The sequence below is a fragment of the Agelaius phoeniceus genome, chromosome 19, assembly GCF_051311805.1.
Source record: "Agelaius phoeniceus isolate bAgePho1 chromosome 19, bAgePho1.hap1, whole genome shotgun sequence".
In the NCBI taxonomy this organism is placed as follows: Eukaryota; Metazoa; Chordata; class Aves; order Passeriformes; family Icteridae; genus Agelaius; species Agelaius phoeniceus.
Window position 1 is genome coordinate 9,490,397 of NC_135283.1, and position 17,321 is coordinate 9,507,717.

Sequence of the window (17,321 nt, forward strand, 5' to 3'; positions counted from 1 at the left end):
GTCCTTTATGTACTGCCCCTCCAGCTAACTTGTGTGTCTTGAAATCAGAAGTAAAAACAACCCTGGAGTCTCACAATGACTCTCTCCCATTCAAGCATCAGTTATTAGTAGGTATACAGCAACTTAAAAGCAAATCCAACAACCTTGTTCTTCTTGGGGAAATCTCAACCAAGTTTCAAGCTTTTTTTCTCTTTACTGTCCTTCCAATATTGCTTTCCAGAATGTAAATTAGGTACATTATTCTACTATCCCATGAATGATATAGAAAAAAGCAATTATGGTTGGAAGAATGAGCCAAAGGCTTTGACTGTGTTAATGCTACTGCAGAATAGAAGTTGGAGGAGGGAAGGACCCCTTCCAGAGCAAGACTATCTCAAATCTTTGTGAAATATATATATATAAATAGCCACTCCCCAAGTGTCATACAAAATGTTCCTTTTATTCCACAGGAGTTGTAAGGACACTACAAAAATTAAGCTAGCAAAAAGCTTTGGTGTATGGCTTGCAAGATTACCTGGGGAAAATTAAATCCATGTTTACATTCCAGTATGCAACAGTTCCTAGAGGGAGAATGCTGAAAAGAGATTCTATGTAAGTAGCTGAACAACTTTTTCAGATATTCTGCTGCTGTGTATTTCATAACTTCACAATAGTTACAAATAAATAAAAGGCATAATACTATTTAGTACCTAGAAGATGGAAAAAAGGTTTCAGTACTTGGAACTGTTAATACATGTCTAGTGTAGTGTTTAGTCATCTAGAAAATTACAGCGTTTTTACAAGATTGTAGATAAACTTTACTAAAGAAGCATTGTGTATACTACTGCACCATAGCAATGCAAATTAAATTTAACCCGAAACTAGAAAAATATTTGAATATCTCAATCTTTTTCTGAATTAATTAATCTTCTTGAAAATCTTTCTCTCAAATTTTCCTCTTTTGTCTTTATAGATAAACAGAATATTTGTATTTTGTCTTAGATAAACAGAATATTAAGGCACGACTTTCTGGCATTTGCTTTATCATGGAAGAGGAACATTTTCAGTGGGGTTGAAATGCTGTATTGTCCCTGTGTTGAGCTGCGTGGGCAGAGTTTTTCTGGCCCTGCTTGGTGTCACCGAGCTCCCTCAGAGCCTGTGCTGAGCGCTCGCAGTGGGGCAGAGCTGCTCTGGGAGAGCGGGACTCGCCTGCCCCGGCGGTACCGGCGCTTTTTCGGTCGATGTCTGGGGCGGCGCTGCCCTTCTGATCCCCGGCAAGCTTTGTAAACTTTTATAGAGAGCTGGGGCTGAGGCAAACCTGGAGGGTGCGGGCAAGCCCTCCTGGACCCGGCCCTTAGCAATGCACTGTCAGCGCAGAACTTCCGACTCTGCGGGAAAGCTGCCGGGGACCTGGCTGGGACAGGGACAGGGACAGGGGCGGGTGCCCTCAGGGCGCGGGCCGGGCCGGGGGGCCGCACACCCCGAGCCGCCGGCAGGAGGAGGCGCCCGGGGACACGGGAGGGGACGGGGCGTCCCGGGCGGCTCCGGTTCCTCATTTGCCGGCAGGGCCGAGCCACCCGCAGACTCCGCGCCGGGCACCGGGTGCGATGGACTACGACCACAACAAGGCGCTGCTGCTGGAGCTGCAGAGGGCGGCCGGGACCGGTAACGATCGCTGCGCCGACTGCGGGGACCCAGGTGAGGCGGCTCGGCCGGGCAGCGCCCCTCGGACAGCGGCCGTGACGAGGGGCTCGGGCCGTGGTGCCGTGTGGACGCCGCTGTCCCGGTCCGCAGCTGGGTCCGCTCGGTCCGTGCTCGGTCCGTGTCCCGCAGGGCGGCTGCGGGCCAGCCCCGCGGCGCTGCCCGCTCCGGGACACGGCGCTCGGGGAGCCCCGCGGGGCCAGGGAACCGCAGCAGGGGCGGGAAACGACCTCAGCACCAGGCGCTTCCCCGGTTATTTGTGGACAGGGCACGAGGCTGCGGGAGGAGGAGGGTGCGTGGGGTGATTTTCAGCTCGGGGAATGTCTGTGCGCACGGGTTGGGGCAGGAAAAGCACGGAAAACCCGGCGGAGCCCCCGCGCCGCGCTGGCGCCGGTGCCCGTTCCGGTGGGTCAGGCGGGAGCTGAAGAAGGCGTCAAGTTGCTTCTGTTTAGCGTGATAGGGAGAAGTGGGCGGTGGCGCAAGCCAAGGAAATGGTCCTGCCAGAACACTCAATGCCTGTAGGCGTGCACCTGTCAAAGCTGCCTCAGGGGATGTGGCAGCAGGCAAGAGCAGGAGCCTTCGCGGACACGGACGGAGCCCGCGCTGTCGGTGGTTGTACTCCGTTGTACTCTCCGTAGTGCGCACTGTCGGCACCTTCCTGCCACTGTTAGTTCAGCAACAGCAGCTTTTCATGCAGAACTAATAATTGGCTGAGCTTTTCCATCACCACTCATCTGCCTGCACAGTCACCTTAATTTTAAAGCAAATAGGCAGTTAAAGAATGTACAAACGCAGGGGCCACATCGTTCACTGGGGAAAGCAGGTATTGTTCCCTTGAACACAGTGAGGTGACAGCCATAAACAGTGGGGTGGGATTTGAGGTATTTGAGGTATTTACTAGGTGTGAAGCCTGGACTGTGCATCAGATGTGGGTCTTCATCCTTGCAAGTGGATGTGCCTTTTCCTGTGTATTAATTGATTGTTTGTGGTTTTATCTAGATCCAGAGTGGGCTTCTTACAAACTTGGAATATTCATTTGTTTGAATTGCTCTGGAATTCATCGCAATCTTCCTGAAATCAGCAGAGTCAAATCCCTTCGGCTTGACTTCTGGGAGAGCAATTTAATAGAGGTATAGAGGAAAAAGTAATAATTCTCCACATTTCATAACCTTCTCTGCCATGTGATTCCTGTGCCATCCACCATGCACAGTGCAACAGAGCCATGTTAACTGCATGGGTTACTTTAGGGGGATTTTTATGACCTGCTCGATCAAATTACGCTGATAGGTCACTGCTAGGAGACCATGTTCCTAACAGTCTGTGGTGTGTATTTTTGTATACACAGTAACTTCTTCCTGTGGTTTAGAAACCCACAGATATTTCCTGGTAGTATGTTCAATTAAGAAAGCAACATACTCTTCTTAAATTTTGGTTCAGCCTCTCAGCATTCAGTTGAATTGTGTTAAAAATACAATCACAGTTAATATCTGGGAGGAGATGAAGGAATGGGGAGATCATATATAAGTTTTCTCCTAATTTTCTTTTGTTCATCAACAACCACAGTTTGTATTTCTTCACAAATGGTTCAGAACTGTAAATACTGAAAAAGGTGCATCCACCTAAAAACAGCAAACTATAATGCCAAAGGGAATTGATAAATGTATATAAATACACTCTGAGAGTTATGGCAAGACTCAGAAAAAAGTGCAGCACTCCCTTTGATACAAGTCTCATTCTATGTTTATGACATGGTGTTGATTTGCAGTGGCACACCTAACTGTAATTTATTTTGTATTTCAGTTTATGAGGAATCACGGAAATCTCTGGGCCAAAGCTAAATATGAGGCAAAGGTCCCTCCATACTATTACATCCCCAAGTCCCATGACTGCATGTAAGTTGATGGTGTATTCACTGCTGTAGACCTTTATATTTGCTTCCCTTTCAGGTCTCCCTGGCTGGCTGCAGAAGCTAGAGTAGAGACAGATCAGCTTTATCCATGTTTTCCTCTTTCAGGGTTTTAAGACAGCAGTGGATTAGAGCTAAATATGAGCGTGGGGAATTTCTTGACACTGGAGTCTGCCCCGATCCCTGTTCTGCAGGTAAAAGGATTGTCAGGGAGGTCTCAGCCTCAAGGCCAACAGCACAGTGTTCTGTTGGCAGCTTTGGAGATCTCTAAGGTTGGCTTGTCACATTTGAACTGATGGATGTGCAGTCACTGCTTTGAGTCTAGCTTTGAGAAGAAACTCCTAAGAAGAGGCGCTCACACAAGTGCAAGGGTATATTCAGATCTTACAGTTCTCTATTTCTTCCACTTATTTTTTCATGAGGGGAAAATTCTCAGATGGAGAAGAGACTTGAAACTGCCACATCACCCTTAGCTAAATAGTCCTGCCCTTGTGCCCCCCTTGTCTGACACTTTTCTGTCTGCTCTGCAGGCAGCCGTGAAGGATGCCTCTGGAAGCTTGGGAAGGGACGCAGACAGTTCCAGAAGAGGCAGTTTCTCCTGTCAGCAAAGGAAGGGGTGATGAAGTACTACACCAAAGAAGTGAGTTCTTCAGCCAGAGCTGGCCATAGGTAGCAGGTCTACACCCACCCTCAGACCCTGCTCTTTGTGGGCAAAACCCAGCACAAGTAGCTTTGTTTCTAGTTTTGTGGCCAGCCTGTGCTTAGAGGAGTGGACAAGTTTCTCTCTTAACATATGTGGTATATTGGGCAATTTTGGATTTAGTTCTTTTTCTCTTCCCTTATCTCAACCTTGCAGCCTCCTCTTTCTTAGTGAACAAAGGAAATGGGTACTGGCAGTTGAATAGCAAGACAAAGAAGAGATCTGCTGGCAGTTGTTAGCTCTTACATTACCAAAATATCCTCTCATCAGCTCCTGCAGCAGGGTTCTCTCATGACTCCTTTCTGTGAGAGACTGGAGCTAACTGTTCTCTAACTGGGAGGCTGGAGATTTCCCTTGCAATGCACACCCAGCCCTCTTCAGTAGTGATCCAGCATTTGTGAAGAAATCTTTCTAAGTGGTTTTATGTTGCATGTAGTTAAGGCTTTATGTTTCAGGTATATGCAATATTCAGATATTTTAGGACATCTGCTTTCTTCTCAGTAGGTGTCTAGGTCTCATACAGCTGATCTGTCCTGCAATACATTCCCTGAGAACACTTTAATGCAGTGATGCTTTTCATTTCACAGTCCAAAGTTCCAAAAGCCGTTATCAGCGTTGAGACTCTGAATGCAATGTTCCAGGTGGAGAAAATAGGACACAATCATGGGCTGCAGATCACATACATCACAGATGGTCAAACAAGGAACCTTTTTGTCTATCACGAAAGTGGAAAGGTGAATATAATGGAGATTCTGGAGTAAGCAGGTGCTTAGATGTTGGATCTTTATTTTGGAAGAGTTACTGTGTCTGCTACGTCCGGTTTTAGTTGGCATCACTAAGACTTGTACAATATAGCAAGTTGCAGAATTTGATACTCCTCACTGTAGCATCCTGCTCCTTTTCTGTTGGGGCATATATTCAACCTCACCCTTTGGATAGTCTGAAGTGGTGCATGGATGTAAATCTCTGTAAGGTAACTGCCTCATGGTTTTACACAATTTCATGGTTAAATTCTTGGCACGCATAGAGAAATTTGTTCTACATTATTTCCGAGCCAACAATGATAATTTTGAAAAGTATCTGTAGATATTGTTAGACTTCTGTTACTTCCTTCACCAGAGTTCTTGTGTCTTTCCAGGTAGAGGTTTTTAAACAACCCATAGCTGAATCAACTGAAAAAGCCTGTGTATACAGACTTGGGTGACTGTCCATGCTGACAATGTCTTGGACCTCCCAGGAGGGGCATTCTTAAATTATTTTCAAGGGTCAATGTTTTTCAGGTGTCTGGGACAAATCACTGACTCTCTCTGCCCCTTGGGGAGAAAGTACCTCTTTATAAAGAGGTCACAAGGAAGGAGAGAGGCATTCTGGAGAAGCAGGACTCTTACTCTTCTTGTTGATCTTTGTGTCTGTGTTTGGTGTTTTCCCAGGAAATTGTTGACTGGTTCAATGCTATTCGGGCAGCACGTTACCATTATCTCAGAACAACCTTCCCAAATGTCCCTGAGCTAGAGGTGAGAACTCAACAGGGCTTGAAGCAGTCTAGCCAAATATAGCATGGGAAGACATTTTCTCACTTCTTCTGACAGAGTCAGGTGCTTAAAAAGCAGCATTTGGGTCCAGGGAATGGACAGAAGAGGTAGAAGGAAAAGCCACACTGAATAACATGCAAAAACTTGGTTAGCATTGAAGGCCTTAAAGTCTCCATGTGATTCTTACACAGTGTAATCTGTCAAAAATGTTATGTTCCTTCTTACTTCAGACTTCCCTTTACCAAGCAGCCAAAAAAATCCCAGACCCCAAAAGCCACAATTGATGGTGATTAACTTTCACAAAAACAGAGCAGAAATGCAATCTTGAATGAGACAGCCTGCCCTAGTTTTGGTTGGGACAGACACAGACTTTTTTTGTGTTTGTGTTCTCCTAGCTCATACCCAGGATCACAAGAAGTTTTGTCAAAGAAGGATATATGGAGAAAACAGGACCAAAAGTAAGTGCATATTTGGCATTACACAAACATGATCATTCTAGGTAGAGAATATTTGGTAGTTCAATGATCCTGACTTGTAAATTATTTGCTCAGTGACTCTCTGCTTCCTGGGTTGATAAAAGACACCATATTCAAACCTGTCATGTTCTTTGGGACCTTGTTTTCTTTTGTGTGGAAAATAACATTGGGGAGAAGAATCCTTGAGGAGTAAGCAGGGTGGATTAGCTGACAATGGACATGCAAAGTGCTATTACACAACACCATGGATTGTTATGTCTGCTAACTGCAGCTCCTGCTACAGCAGAACATGATGTGCTGACCTCCCCTACTTCTCTGTTTCATTTAAGAGTCCATTGCACTTAAGTCACATCTACTTAGAGCAGCAAAGTGTCATTTGAGCAAATTTCTCTACAGTGAAGCCAATAATTTGGTTTGTTTTATTGTGGGAAGTGTTTGGACCAGTACTCTTGGAACAGAAGAGCAGGGTTTTGGGCACTGCTAAGGAGGAGATAAAGATCTCAGGTCTTGTTTGAACACAGCCACTTCTTTCCTTGCTCTCCTTTGAGTGAACCATGAGCCAAGTCCCATTATAAAGTGCAGCAGTGCAGTGCTGATACTGAATATGCTGGGTTTTGGCCCAGCTTTGGTGCCAGTGTTCCAACACCTCTTCTGCAGGTATTTGCACAGAGGATGAAAGATTTTGTGTTTTTCTCCTGAGGCCTAAATTCTGCTTAAACTGAGTTGAGTCCTAGAAGAGGCCTCTTCAGTTCAGCCTGGAGCAATTAATAGCTCAGGAATGGTCAGGTAAGTGTAGCTGATGGAATTAGCACCTAAAAAAACCCAACTAGTATTGTACACCCAAAATTCCAGGGACAACCTCCTTGATCAGATTGTTGAAATTGATTGCTCACTCTCTTCACTATCACCACTCAGGGGTTGTTCTCTGCAGTGCTTTCAATCCATTTCAAGCAACTTCCTTAATCCTGTTAATTTGATTACTTCCCTGCCCAAAGGATTGTCATTGAATGTAAATCTGTATTTTGAGCCCAGGGAGAAGAGAGAGCTGAGGGCTGCACACAGCAGTCCTGTTATCAGTTGCAGGGATGAAGGAAACTGAACTCCAGCTCCAGTCATTTAAGTGGTCCTGGGATTTGAATAGACCAAAGTCTGCTTTGAGGCTTGGATCTTTAAAGAATTTCTACCATTTCCTTGCAGCAGAAGGAGGCCTTTAAGGTACGCTGGTTCTGCTTGGATTCTCAGGAAAGGAACCTGCTATACTTTAAAAATCCACTGGTAAGAGGAGTGTTCTTTGTTCCACAGCCCCTTCATGAAGCAGGTGGGGAGGGAGGGTCTGTTCTCATCCACCTTTTCCAGTGGCTCTGCCAGACTGGAGCAGGCCCAGCCCCAAGGGCCCATCTCCCTTGCCAAAGGATGTCTCTGAAGCTGAGCTGGTTGGGAACTCTGGCCTGTACAGTGGCTGTGAGAAAGGTCTTTTAAAAGTAACTGCTACTGCCTCTGGTTCATGCCCCATCTCCCCAGCCCTAGTGCCTCTGTGCCTGTAACCTTAGCCAAGATGAGCAATATTCCAGTTGACAGCCCCAATGTCCTGCTTTAGCCATGGGAATGTCCTTCCCTGCCCCTTCTGAACACCCACCAACCAGCTCTGTGAGGGTGGGACCCTGCCTTCTCCTCCTTAGAATGCCTGTGAGTGCAAAATGCCCCTTTGTGTGTTCCCTCCTGGTGTCACCAGTCCGTGTCATCAGATCCCCTGCGTGCATGCCCAGATCCTGTTCCATGTCAAAGGACAGGGCAGTGTCTGCTGGAGCTCCACTGTCTGCTGGCTAATGGCTGTCTTCTGCCTCCTTCTTCCAGGATGCATTTGCACAGGGCCAGGTTTTCATCGGAAGGAAGGATGAGGGATATGAAGTACGAGATGATTTGCCCCAGAAAGTCTGGGTGAAGAAGAAGAAGCCAGTGATCACTCTGGTCACACCAGTGAGAGAGTTTGTGTTTATCTGTGACAATGACAGGCAGCAGAGGGAGTGGATGGATGCCTTGAGTGGAGTCATCACCCAACTCTGATGTCCACAGGGAGGAGCAGGCAGGCAGCTGCATTCCACCTAGCTGCAGCTTCTGCCCACACAGGAACAGGGTTGTTTTCAGCAGAGTGGGATGAATGTTTCTTACAGCACTACATTTCTAGCACAATAAAAAAACAAGCCAAGTTTAAGTTGTGGAGGATACGGTAATGGAACCAGTCCTGTAATGGAATCACACAGATTCTTCTAGCTCCTTGCTTTCAACAGTCTGTACCGTTTGGCTTTTATGTGAGTGGCAAATCCTACATCCAGTGATTTTTTTCCAAAGCACAACCCCACACGATGTCCCAGTGAATGTGTTGAGAGTAAAGGATGAACATACATTGATCTGGCTCACCCAGGAACAGATGAAGCTTAATGAGCTTGATTAAACTGAACATTGAAAGGCAGAAGCAAGTTTTAAAAGTATTTTCTTCAGTGCCTTGCTTGCAAACACTCCGTGAATGAGGACTGGTGTTCAGTGTTGGAGGGGAGCTTCTCATCAGGTACCACCGTGTGCAGGAGCTGGTGGAGATTGCTCTGGCTGACACAGAGCACTCAGTGTTCCATGCCTCAAATCAAAGTCTGAGATCTGGTTCTACCAAGCAGCAAGTAATTCACACATTTAATTCTTCCTTACAGATAGCCTTATTTTGCAAATCAAGAGGAAGTCTTGCAGACCAAGTTTCTGGTAAGGCTTCCACCTTCTGCTGACACTTGCCAGCTGGTCTTGAGATACTCTAAATAGTTCTTTTTTTACAGAAATGAGAAGTGCCAATATTTGCAGGAATTAGTGACACTAATTCTTTCTCCTCAGCCCCACTCACCCAATAGTGCAAAGAAATTGTTTGAGTTGGTTCATCCTTCTGCCTTTCTCCGCCAGCTCATTGCCCAGCTCTGAGTAATGTGCAGCAGTTTTATGTATTGGTATGCTCCCATGAACTTCCCTGTGTTCCAGGCTCTGTCCCCACACAACCCCATTTGTTCTAGCTCACATGGTGGTTCAGCAATTCTATTAAACAGCCTAATCTTGCAGCTCCTGAAATCAACAGAGAGCAGCTTTTGAGTTGTACAAGGGACAATGCCAGTCTTCATTGTTAATTGTTATTTTGAGATGACCTGAGTAGCTAGGGATGACCTCAGAAGGGTTTGGTCCTTCCAGTAGCCTGGACTTCAGTCAGACAAGATCTGCACTGTTCTGTGCTGTGCCACTGCTCTCCTGGCTGGGTCACCAGACTGCCCATGTCAGCAACTCTCACTATTGCAAAATCGGGAAATTCACGGCGGAAATGAAATAGTGCAGATAACGGGGACTTTTTTTGGACAGTCAATGAAAGTGAAGGCCAGGCTCTAGAGAGTTCTGCGTCACAGTCCATTTCCACAGGCAGCCCAAAATGTGCGAGCAAGGCACGTGAGAAGAGCAGAGGAGAACAGAGCAAAGCAAAGCAGAGCGGGGCACAGCAGAGCGGGGCAGAACCGCCGCGCCCCGGCCGCTCCCGGCACCGGAGGAGGGGCCCGGGAGAACCGAAACTGCGCGGCCGCCGCGCTCCGCCCCGGGCCGGGCCGTGGCCGCCGTCATGGAGCTGGAGGGGCTGGAGCCGCCGTGCTCCTGCTGCCTGCAGCTCTTCGCGGAGCCCGTGAGGCTCCCGGGCTGCGGCCACAGCTTCTGCCGGGGCTGCATCCTCCGGTACTGCGCGGGCCGGCCCCGCGCCCCCTGCCCGCGCCGCGCCTTCGAGCCTCAGCAGCTGCGGCCCAACCGCGAGCTGGCCGCGCTGCTCAGCCTCATCCCGCGGGAGCTGGAGGAAGAGTCGGAAACACAGGAGGAGCCCATGGAGCTGCTGCCTGCAACGGCCTGAGCTCGGCGGGGCGGGGACGTGGGGAGAAGGTACGGCCGGAGGCAGCGCGGGGCTCCCCGACATCCTGGGGCTCCTCCGCGACACCCCGGGACATTCCGGGATTACATCCCGGGGTGACACCCCCGACTCCCTCGGGACACCCCCCGGCGGCATCCCCCGATTCCCAGGGAGTCCTGCCCGTCGCATTCTGCGGCAGCGCCCAGCGGCGCTCGGGGCAGCCCCGGTTCCCATCCCACGGCGCAGTAACACACTGAGCACAAGGGTTCGGCTCACAGTGTTTGGGGCTCAGTGGTGCTGACACATTGAGAGCTGCATAGCTCAATTAGAAGAACTATTACCTGTACATATTCTGCCGATGCACAGAAGTTGTAAGTGACTTCTTTGTGCTGGGTGTTACTTATTGCATTGCATTGGAGGCTGCTGAAAGGACACATAACATTATTAGACAGTGCTACAGCTCCACCCAGCTTCCTGGCACAAAATGGGACAGATTCATGATCTAGGTCTTTGCTTAAAACGACTCCCAGAGGAGGAGATGAGAAAAATGTGTTGACCTTCATTATTTTAGCAGATATATATCTTTTTCAGTCAAGCTTAGACCGTATCAAAGCTCACAATTATAGTTGAACATCTAATTAATTGGTGACTGTTGATGTTGACTTCATTGTGATTATTCCTACTCAGAATTGTGTCTTTCAGGCACCTCCTCAAACAGTCCATTGCTTAATTAATGTCAGTCATGTAGGGAATTTTTATTATCCTGCAGCTTAGTTATGCTTTCTCTGAGGTTTATATAGATAAATAGCCCAATGTGTCACCTGAAAGGAGGAAGAGATATGGGAGAGCTCCAAGCAACAAGAAATAGCTGCAGAGACCATTCACCTGTTGAAGAAAGATCTCAATAAAACAAAGGTACACATTGTACAATCATCACCTACAGTAACTTTCCATTGTTCTGGGCTGGTGATGTGGTTGACTGCAGGGTTGCCTTCCAGCTCAGAGCTGGAATCTGCCTTTTTGTTTCCTTCTTTTCTGTCACAATTTTGTTTTTACTGATGAGAATGAATATATGGCATCAGCTGCACTAATTTGTGTCTTGGCTGGCACAAAGGCCACTGGAATTGTGCATTGTTGCATTTTTCTTCTTATCCCAGGAGTAGCCTGAATGTTTCGGGTACACTTTGATGCAAATTATAAATCATAAGAGGAAATACTGAACTTTCTGAGTTGTCAAGCAGACTCCACTGGCCATAAAATATTCATGATCCTTACCATGCCCAAAATCTCATTGCATGTAATGCAGGATAGTGTCAAATGTATTTTATTCCTTTGAATAAAGTTTTCTGGTCTGCAGGGGTCAGTCAAAGAGCACATTGGATGGGGCGGTAATTCTCATATTCCGTGCATCTTTCCTGACCACACAATGATCTCCATATTTTCTGCCTTTCAGGAATATACATCTCAGATCAAAAGCCAGATTATTAAAGATTTCTGTTGCATGAAGGAATATGTTGAAAGACAGGAGAGAAACACACTGATGTTCATTGAACAACAGCAAAAAGCTGCTCAACAGAAAATTGAAGAGACTATTCACCAGCTCACACACATCAAAGCCCAAACTGTAAGTGATGAAATGAAGTGGCAGAATATGAGTAGAAACTCAAGCTCACTGTCTGGGATAGCTGAATATGTAAAAAGCACCTTTGAGGTCCCCACTGCACCATTCTCATAGAGACAATGGTGCCAATGCATGGACTTTGCTGTCAGCAGGGAAAGTAAGAAATTCAGAGGAAAAAAATTACTGAGAGAGGCACAGGCTGGGAATGGAATTCAGAACTAGATTTTTTTCAAGGATATTGGTGAGCTGGAATGAAGTGGGAGCTGCAGGGCTGAAATCCAGTCCTCAGTCAAATCTAAAGTCAAGATCTTTCATAATCTTTTTATTTTCCAGAATTTGTATTTACACACAGGTACTCAAGTTAAAAAAACTCGCAGAGTTATTCAATATTTTGTAACAGTTTTCTTGTGGAAAACACATCAAGGGCCCTCAAAAGGTGCAGTTAAAGCACTTCAGATTGTGCAGAGCAGGGTTTGATGTTGAAAACAGCAGTGCCAAGTGATGCAAGTTAGCCAGCAGGAATTTGGAGTGGGGCTGGCTGGGTGGGGCAGTGCCACGAGACAGAATTGGACTTCAGGACCCAGGCACAGGTGCCCACACTGGAATTCACCTGATCCAGGGTCCCATTACAGGCAGTGAAGAGAAATGGGTACTTTCAGTGTTATCTGGCCTACTTGAAATATCCTCCTGCAAAGGAGATAATCCAGCTTCCAAAAGGCTGTTTCCTCCTACAGACTGTACACACAGACTAACAGAGCAACTTCAGATGTAGATTTCTACAATTTCTAAATTTAGGCAAACTAGGTTTACCCTTTCCTCACACTGATACATTTTCAAACTTTTGGTTTTGGTTCTAGAAGAAGAAGAAGAAGGAAGTAAAAAGAGTAACTTTGTGTATTCATAGTTGTGATATATATGTATAAAAGAAAAATTAGTTTCATTCTTGGTTTTCTTGGAGAAAACACAGTCTTTTTATTTTTTAATAAGAATATCCTTCACTATTTTCTATGAGATTTCAGGTTGGTTTGCTCAGGTAACTGTCCTATAAAGGAAACTTTTGATACAAAGAATAAGATTCTTGGAGAGATCACTGCTCTTTTTCCACTTGGGCTTTATATTATAATCTGATCTGTGAGATTAAATAACTACTGCTGTTTACATCTTTCCCTTGATCCTTTTGACATTATTAGAGAGACTTATGTGAGAGGCAGAGGCACGAAGGCTCACCTTTGACAATAAATAAAATTACACTTGATGAAAAGCTTAATGTTGTCAAAAGTGCTGTAGAAGATTGTCTTGGTTTGGAAAGACAGGAGTCTGCTAAGGAAGGCAGGAGCCTCCCCTGAAATGGTGAATGTAAACCCTCCCCACCCCTCCCAGTTGCTATAAATTTTAAATTAAGGGGCTCTCAGGCAAAAATATGGGAGCAGGAAATAACAGTTCTTTAATAGGGAAAAGAAAAAAAAAAGAGAAAATAAACAATGCAGTACACTGGAACAACACTGCTAGAGTCAGAACCCAACCTGACACCCTTTGGGGTGTTGGTGGCAGTCCCATTGGAAATGGTGCAGCCCTCGTGCAGTGTCAGGGCTGGTTCTGTTGGAGCAACAGGGATCTGTAGAGAAGGATGTGTTCTTCCTCTGAAGATCCCGTGGAAGAAGAGGCAGCTGCTGTTTCTCTGGGGAATCCAGTGGAGAAGCTGTGCTGGTGTCTCAAAACCTCTGGATTATATCCGGGTAGCAATGCTTGGCTCCTCCCTCTGGGCTCACATCTCCCAATGGGATGTTCTAGTTCTTACCAGTCATGCAGTGACATTCAATAGTCTGTTATCAGCAGTGTCCCCTCCCCAGGGAGGTGTGAATGTGGTCATGGAAGAGAGAGATAAAGCAAACTGCCCTCTTGACAAAGGTAATCTGCCATACAGATGGTAATGGAAAACAACTTGCATTGAAATCTTTAACAAAGATCTTAAGAGAAGGTTGGAAATTTTACTCTTGGAGAATTATGCTTAGCATCTCCCACCAGGTGAGTTTCCCTTATTTTGAAATCTTTTTCTTACAGGCAGTGGATTTAGCAAATAGAGTAAAAAATTAATTTGTGCAAATAAAACAAGAAACACAATACTCAGCAAATACTAAAGAACAGTGTAAAACTTTTTAAGACAGAAACTGCTTTATCTTCATAGAATGATCCAACTGCTTTACCCATCTCACTCTTCTGACAGTTCCCCTCTGACCACACCAGCATAGAGTGTTTTGTTAATTTTGGGTTAAAATTTTGCCTACATGTTCTTTGTAATTTATGCAATCAAAAAATGCAGCTCCTTGTTTTGCACCTGAACAAGTAGCTGGGTTTATTTAAGGTGTGTTTTCCTTTAGAAGCTTAAATACTTCCTATGTACATTTTGAAGAAATGCATTAGCACTTCACTTTTTTGTATTTAGTGCATCCTCCAGACTTAGACCAGGAGCCAAGTGTCAGCTCATCACCTCCAGAGCCTGCAGCTGAAAGTCCTGAACCAACCATTTCCAGCCAGTTTTCTCAGTGTAAGTATCCCAGCCAGCAGGATTCTTAACCACATCCAGGTGACCCTGAGACTGGATTTGCAGAAGAAATCTGCCCTTGCCAACATCAGCAGGAAAAGTTGCTGTTTACTGAAGCATGGAAACACAATGGAGTTGCCATGAATGAATCAGTTACTGGCACATAATGTAGCATTGTACCTGACTGCGGATGTAGGATAAAAAAGAGATAAGAAAGGTGTTTTGTGTAGGATGTGTGGTAGCTTGTGCTGCCTGTGGAGTCTGAGCTGGTGTACAGGCAGATCTTTGCTGTTAAGCTGTAGTTATTGCAGTTGTAATTAAATTCTGCAACATTTTGACAGAAACATTTTTGCAGTCAACACACTCTACTACAGCTGTAGCTTAACACAGCAAACAAATGTTTTTGCTGATAAAATATGTAAGAACTTGTCCCAGTGAACAGATGACTGTAAGCTTTATGAAGGTAAGCATCCCATTTGTTATTGACAGAAAGGTAATATTTAAAAAAAAAGATTGTGGCTAGAAATAAAATCCATCTGGTAGGGTGCAAGGTACTTTCACCTTTCCACTGGAGTGCATATGAGTCTGTCATGGATATTTACACAGTTGTGCCTGTTAAATATTTCTGTGTGCCCAGGATACAGTTGATAGTGCTTGGTTGAGGATTTTTGAACTTTGATTCAGGTTTATGGGTTGATCACTGGGTTTCATTTCTCTTTTGGAGCAGGGATGCACTGCTTCCTTGCTGCCTGCATGTGAGAATATTTTCCTTTCTGCCTTCCAGGGGCAGATGATGGGACTTTTGACCCCACAAGAGTACACGAGCGCTTGGCACTCCCAGCCCAGAACAGGAGAGTGATGGTTTCCAGCCACCTGACCAGTTACAAACCATCACCCAAAAGATTCTGCATCAGCCAGGTCATGTGTTCACAGGGTTTCTCTACTGGGTGCCACTACTGGGAAGTAATTACCAAGGACAGTGATGGATGGGCTGTTGGAGTTGCTCATGAAATGATTGGTAAAATGGACAAATTGGGAAGGACTAAGCATTCTTGGTGTGTAGAATGGCGGGGTCCTAAAAAACAGCTGTCAGCATGGCATAAGAATCAAGAAACATTATTGCACAAGGACAAACCACTGAAGGTTGGAGTTTTCTTGGAGCTGCAGAAGAAGACTGTGTCATTTTACTCCATTGCTGACAAAGAAATGCTTTTGCACACCTTTGAAATCAGTACCTCACATCCTCTCTACTCTGCTTTCTGGCTGTACACTCTAGAAAAAAATGGATCTTTAACTATAAGTCAGCCAAACAGGAGATAAAGCCTACTGGGAACAGGGACAATTTTGCCATGACTGCAGTTTCTATAGAAGCCTCAGTGTTTAGCACAGGAGTGTACCAAGGAATGAATGCATAACTACCCAGGCTTTCCTGGGAATCAGCCACTGATACTTCTGTCTGCTCTGCTTCTCTTCATGCTGTGCTCTGGCCTAGCCAAACTTCAAAAGCAATTTCAGCCTATGCTAAAGGCAGTAACCACCCCTGTAGGAGTCAGGTGGGTTTCTCAAGCAGCTTTAAGTAGTCCCAGGATATTCCTAGTAAAGAATGGACTATGGAAGCTCTAATGTTGGGGATAAGCCTTTCTCATTGACCTCATTTTCCTATATTGATATAAAAAATAGAGAAGAACAGATTATGCCGTTACTTTCTGTGGAAGTGAGTTTCTTTAGACAGATCTGATTGATTAAAGAATGCTCAGAGGGTAAGAATGTTACTGATCTTGGGTATGAAAATCTTTCCCTTTAGGGTAGGCAGTAACTATGAAATAGGCTTTGGATTTGAGGACCTGACATTTTAGAGAGGTGTCCAGAAGAACATCATCTCCCCAAAACCATATTTTAGTCTTGCCCTGGCCAAAGGGTCGTCAGTCCTGGTGGTAGTGTGACCATGGGCATGCTTATGGAAGCAGATGTTGGGGTTTGTTTTTACCAGCTAATAAATCTTGTGGTCACTTTAGTGCCCTTTTAAAGGGCCTGCAAACAGAACTCTGTCATGGGAAGGACCATCTGGTCTTGCCAGCGAGCCTGAGACAAAGCAAGAGGTTCTCAGTTGCCTGTGGGGGGAGAAGGAACCAGAGCTGAGGTCCCACAAAACCTATGGACCACTTGATTTCTGAGAGATCCACTGCTTCATGCAGGCACACTGAAAACAGCATTCCCAAGAAGCAAAAGCTTTTTCAGGAAGACTCTGGCATTCCAGAATTGACAAAATAAATAGTTTATTGTGAATAAAGAGTGTGGGATTCAACTTTTTCATTTAGTGGAATGGAGCTCCTTGTCTTTTAAAGTAGTTGACAGAACTGCTGCTCACCATCAGAGTTACTCTGCTGCCACGGAACACTCTGATGGCCTAAATGCAAATGCACATTTGTAAGATCCCAGGGTGTGCCATTCAGCATCTCCAAGGCTGGGGTGGCTTTCCTGGGATAGCCAAAGCCACTGCCTTCGTAGTGTTGAGGTGTCCTTTGCTGGTTTATCTGGAAAAAAAACAGCTACAGCATGAAGGCGCTGGACATCCCTAATTTCCCACATACCAGTTGCACCGTAGTGCCCAGGGACAGCAATTTGTTGTGGTTTGGATCACAGCAACACCACACCTAACAGTACACAGTGCAGATGGGAACCCTCTGTGTCACTATTTGAACATTGGGAAGAATTTCCTGAGTAGGTGATTAAACTTTGGGACGGGCTGCCCGGGTTGGATCCACCCTCCCTAGCGGTGTAGGGAAGGACTGGGCTTGGATCTCGGTGCCGCGGGCTGGGTGACACGGTGGTGTTGGCCATAGGTTGGACGGGATGATCTCGGAGATCTTTTGCACCCTCACTGATCCTGTGATCCCGGTGTGCTCCGGGTGCCCCGGGCCGTCCCTCAGCGCTCGCTGCGGTCGCGGCCG

General features: G+C 45.9%; 2 protein-coding genes across 3 annotated transcripts; both read left to right on the top strand.

Annotated features, from left to right (window-relative positions):
• Positions 1 to 1,515: 1,515 nt before the first annotated feature.
• ADAP2 (ArfGAP with dual PH domains 2) lies at positions 1,516 to 8,500 on the top strand. 2 transcript variants are annotated; one of them, XM_054644996.2, is made up of 10 exons: positions 1,516 to 1,677; positions 2,680 to 2,810; positions 3,481 to 3,572; positions 3,695 to 3,780; positions 4,117 to 4,226; positions 4,874 to 5,020; positions 5,717 to 5,800; positions 6,214 to 6,276; positions 7,492 to 7,569; positions 8,149 to 8,500. In XM_054644996.2, exons 1-10 carry the CDS (start codon positions 1,587 to 1,589, stop codon positions 8,356 to 8,358), a joined length of 1,092 nt encoding a protein of 363 aa, XP_054500971.1. In that variant the 5' UTR covers positions 1,516 to 1,586; the 3' UTR covers positions 8,359 to 8,500. The 2 variants fall into 2 exon arrangements, with proteins under 2 accessions (XP_054500971.1, XP_077044396.1); XM_077188281.1 differs by having other exon boundaries at positions 7,495 to 7,569.
• Positions 8,501 to 9,487: 987 nt separating this feature from the next.
• Positions 9,488 to 16,677, top strand: RNF135 (ring finger protein 135). Its single transcript, XM_077188508.1, is given in 9 exon segments — positions 9,488 to 9,530; positions 9,774 to 10,180; positions 10,183 to 10,239; positions 11,036 to 11,122; positions 11,661 to 11,831; positions 13,019 to 13,121; positions 13,794 to 13,853; positions 14,272 to 14,373; positions 15,155 to 16,677. Coding segments are annotated over 9 exon segments (1,566 nt in total). The 3' UTR covers positions 15,691 to 16,677.
• Positions 16,678 to 17,321: the final 644 nt, after the last annotated feature.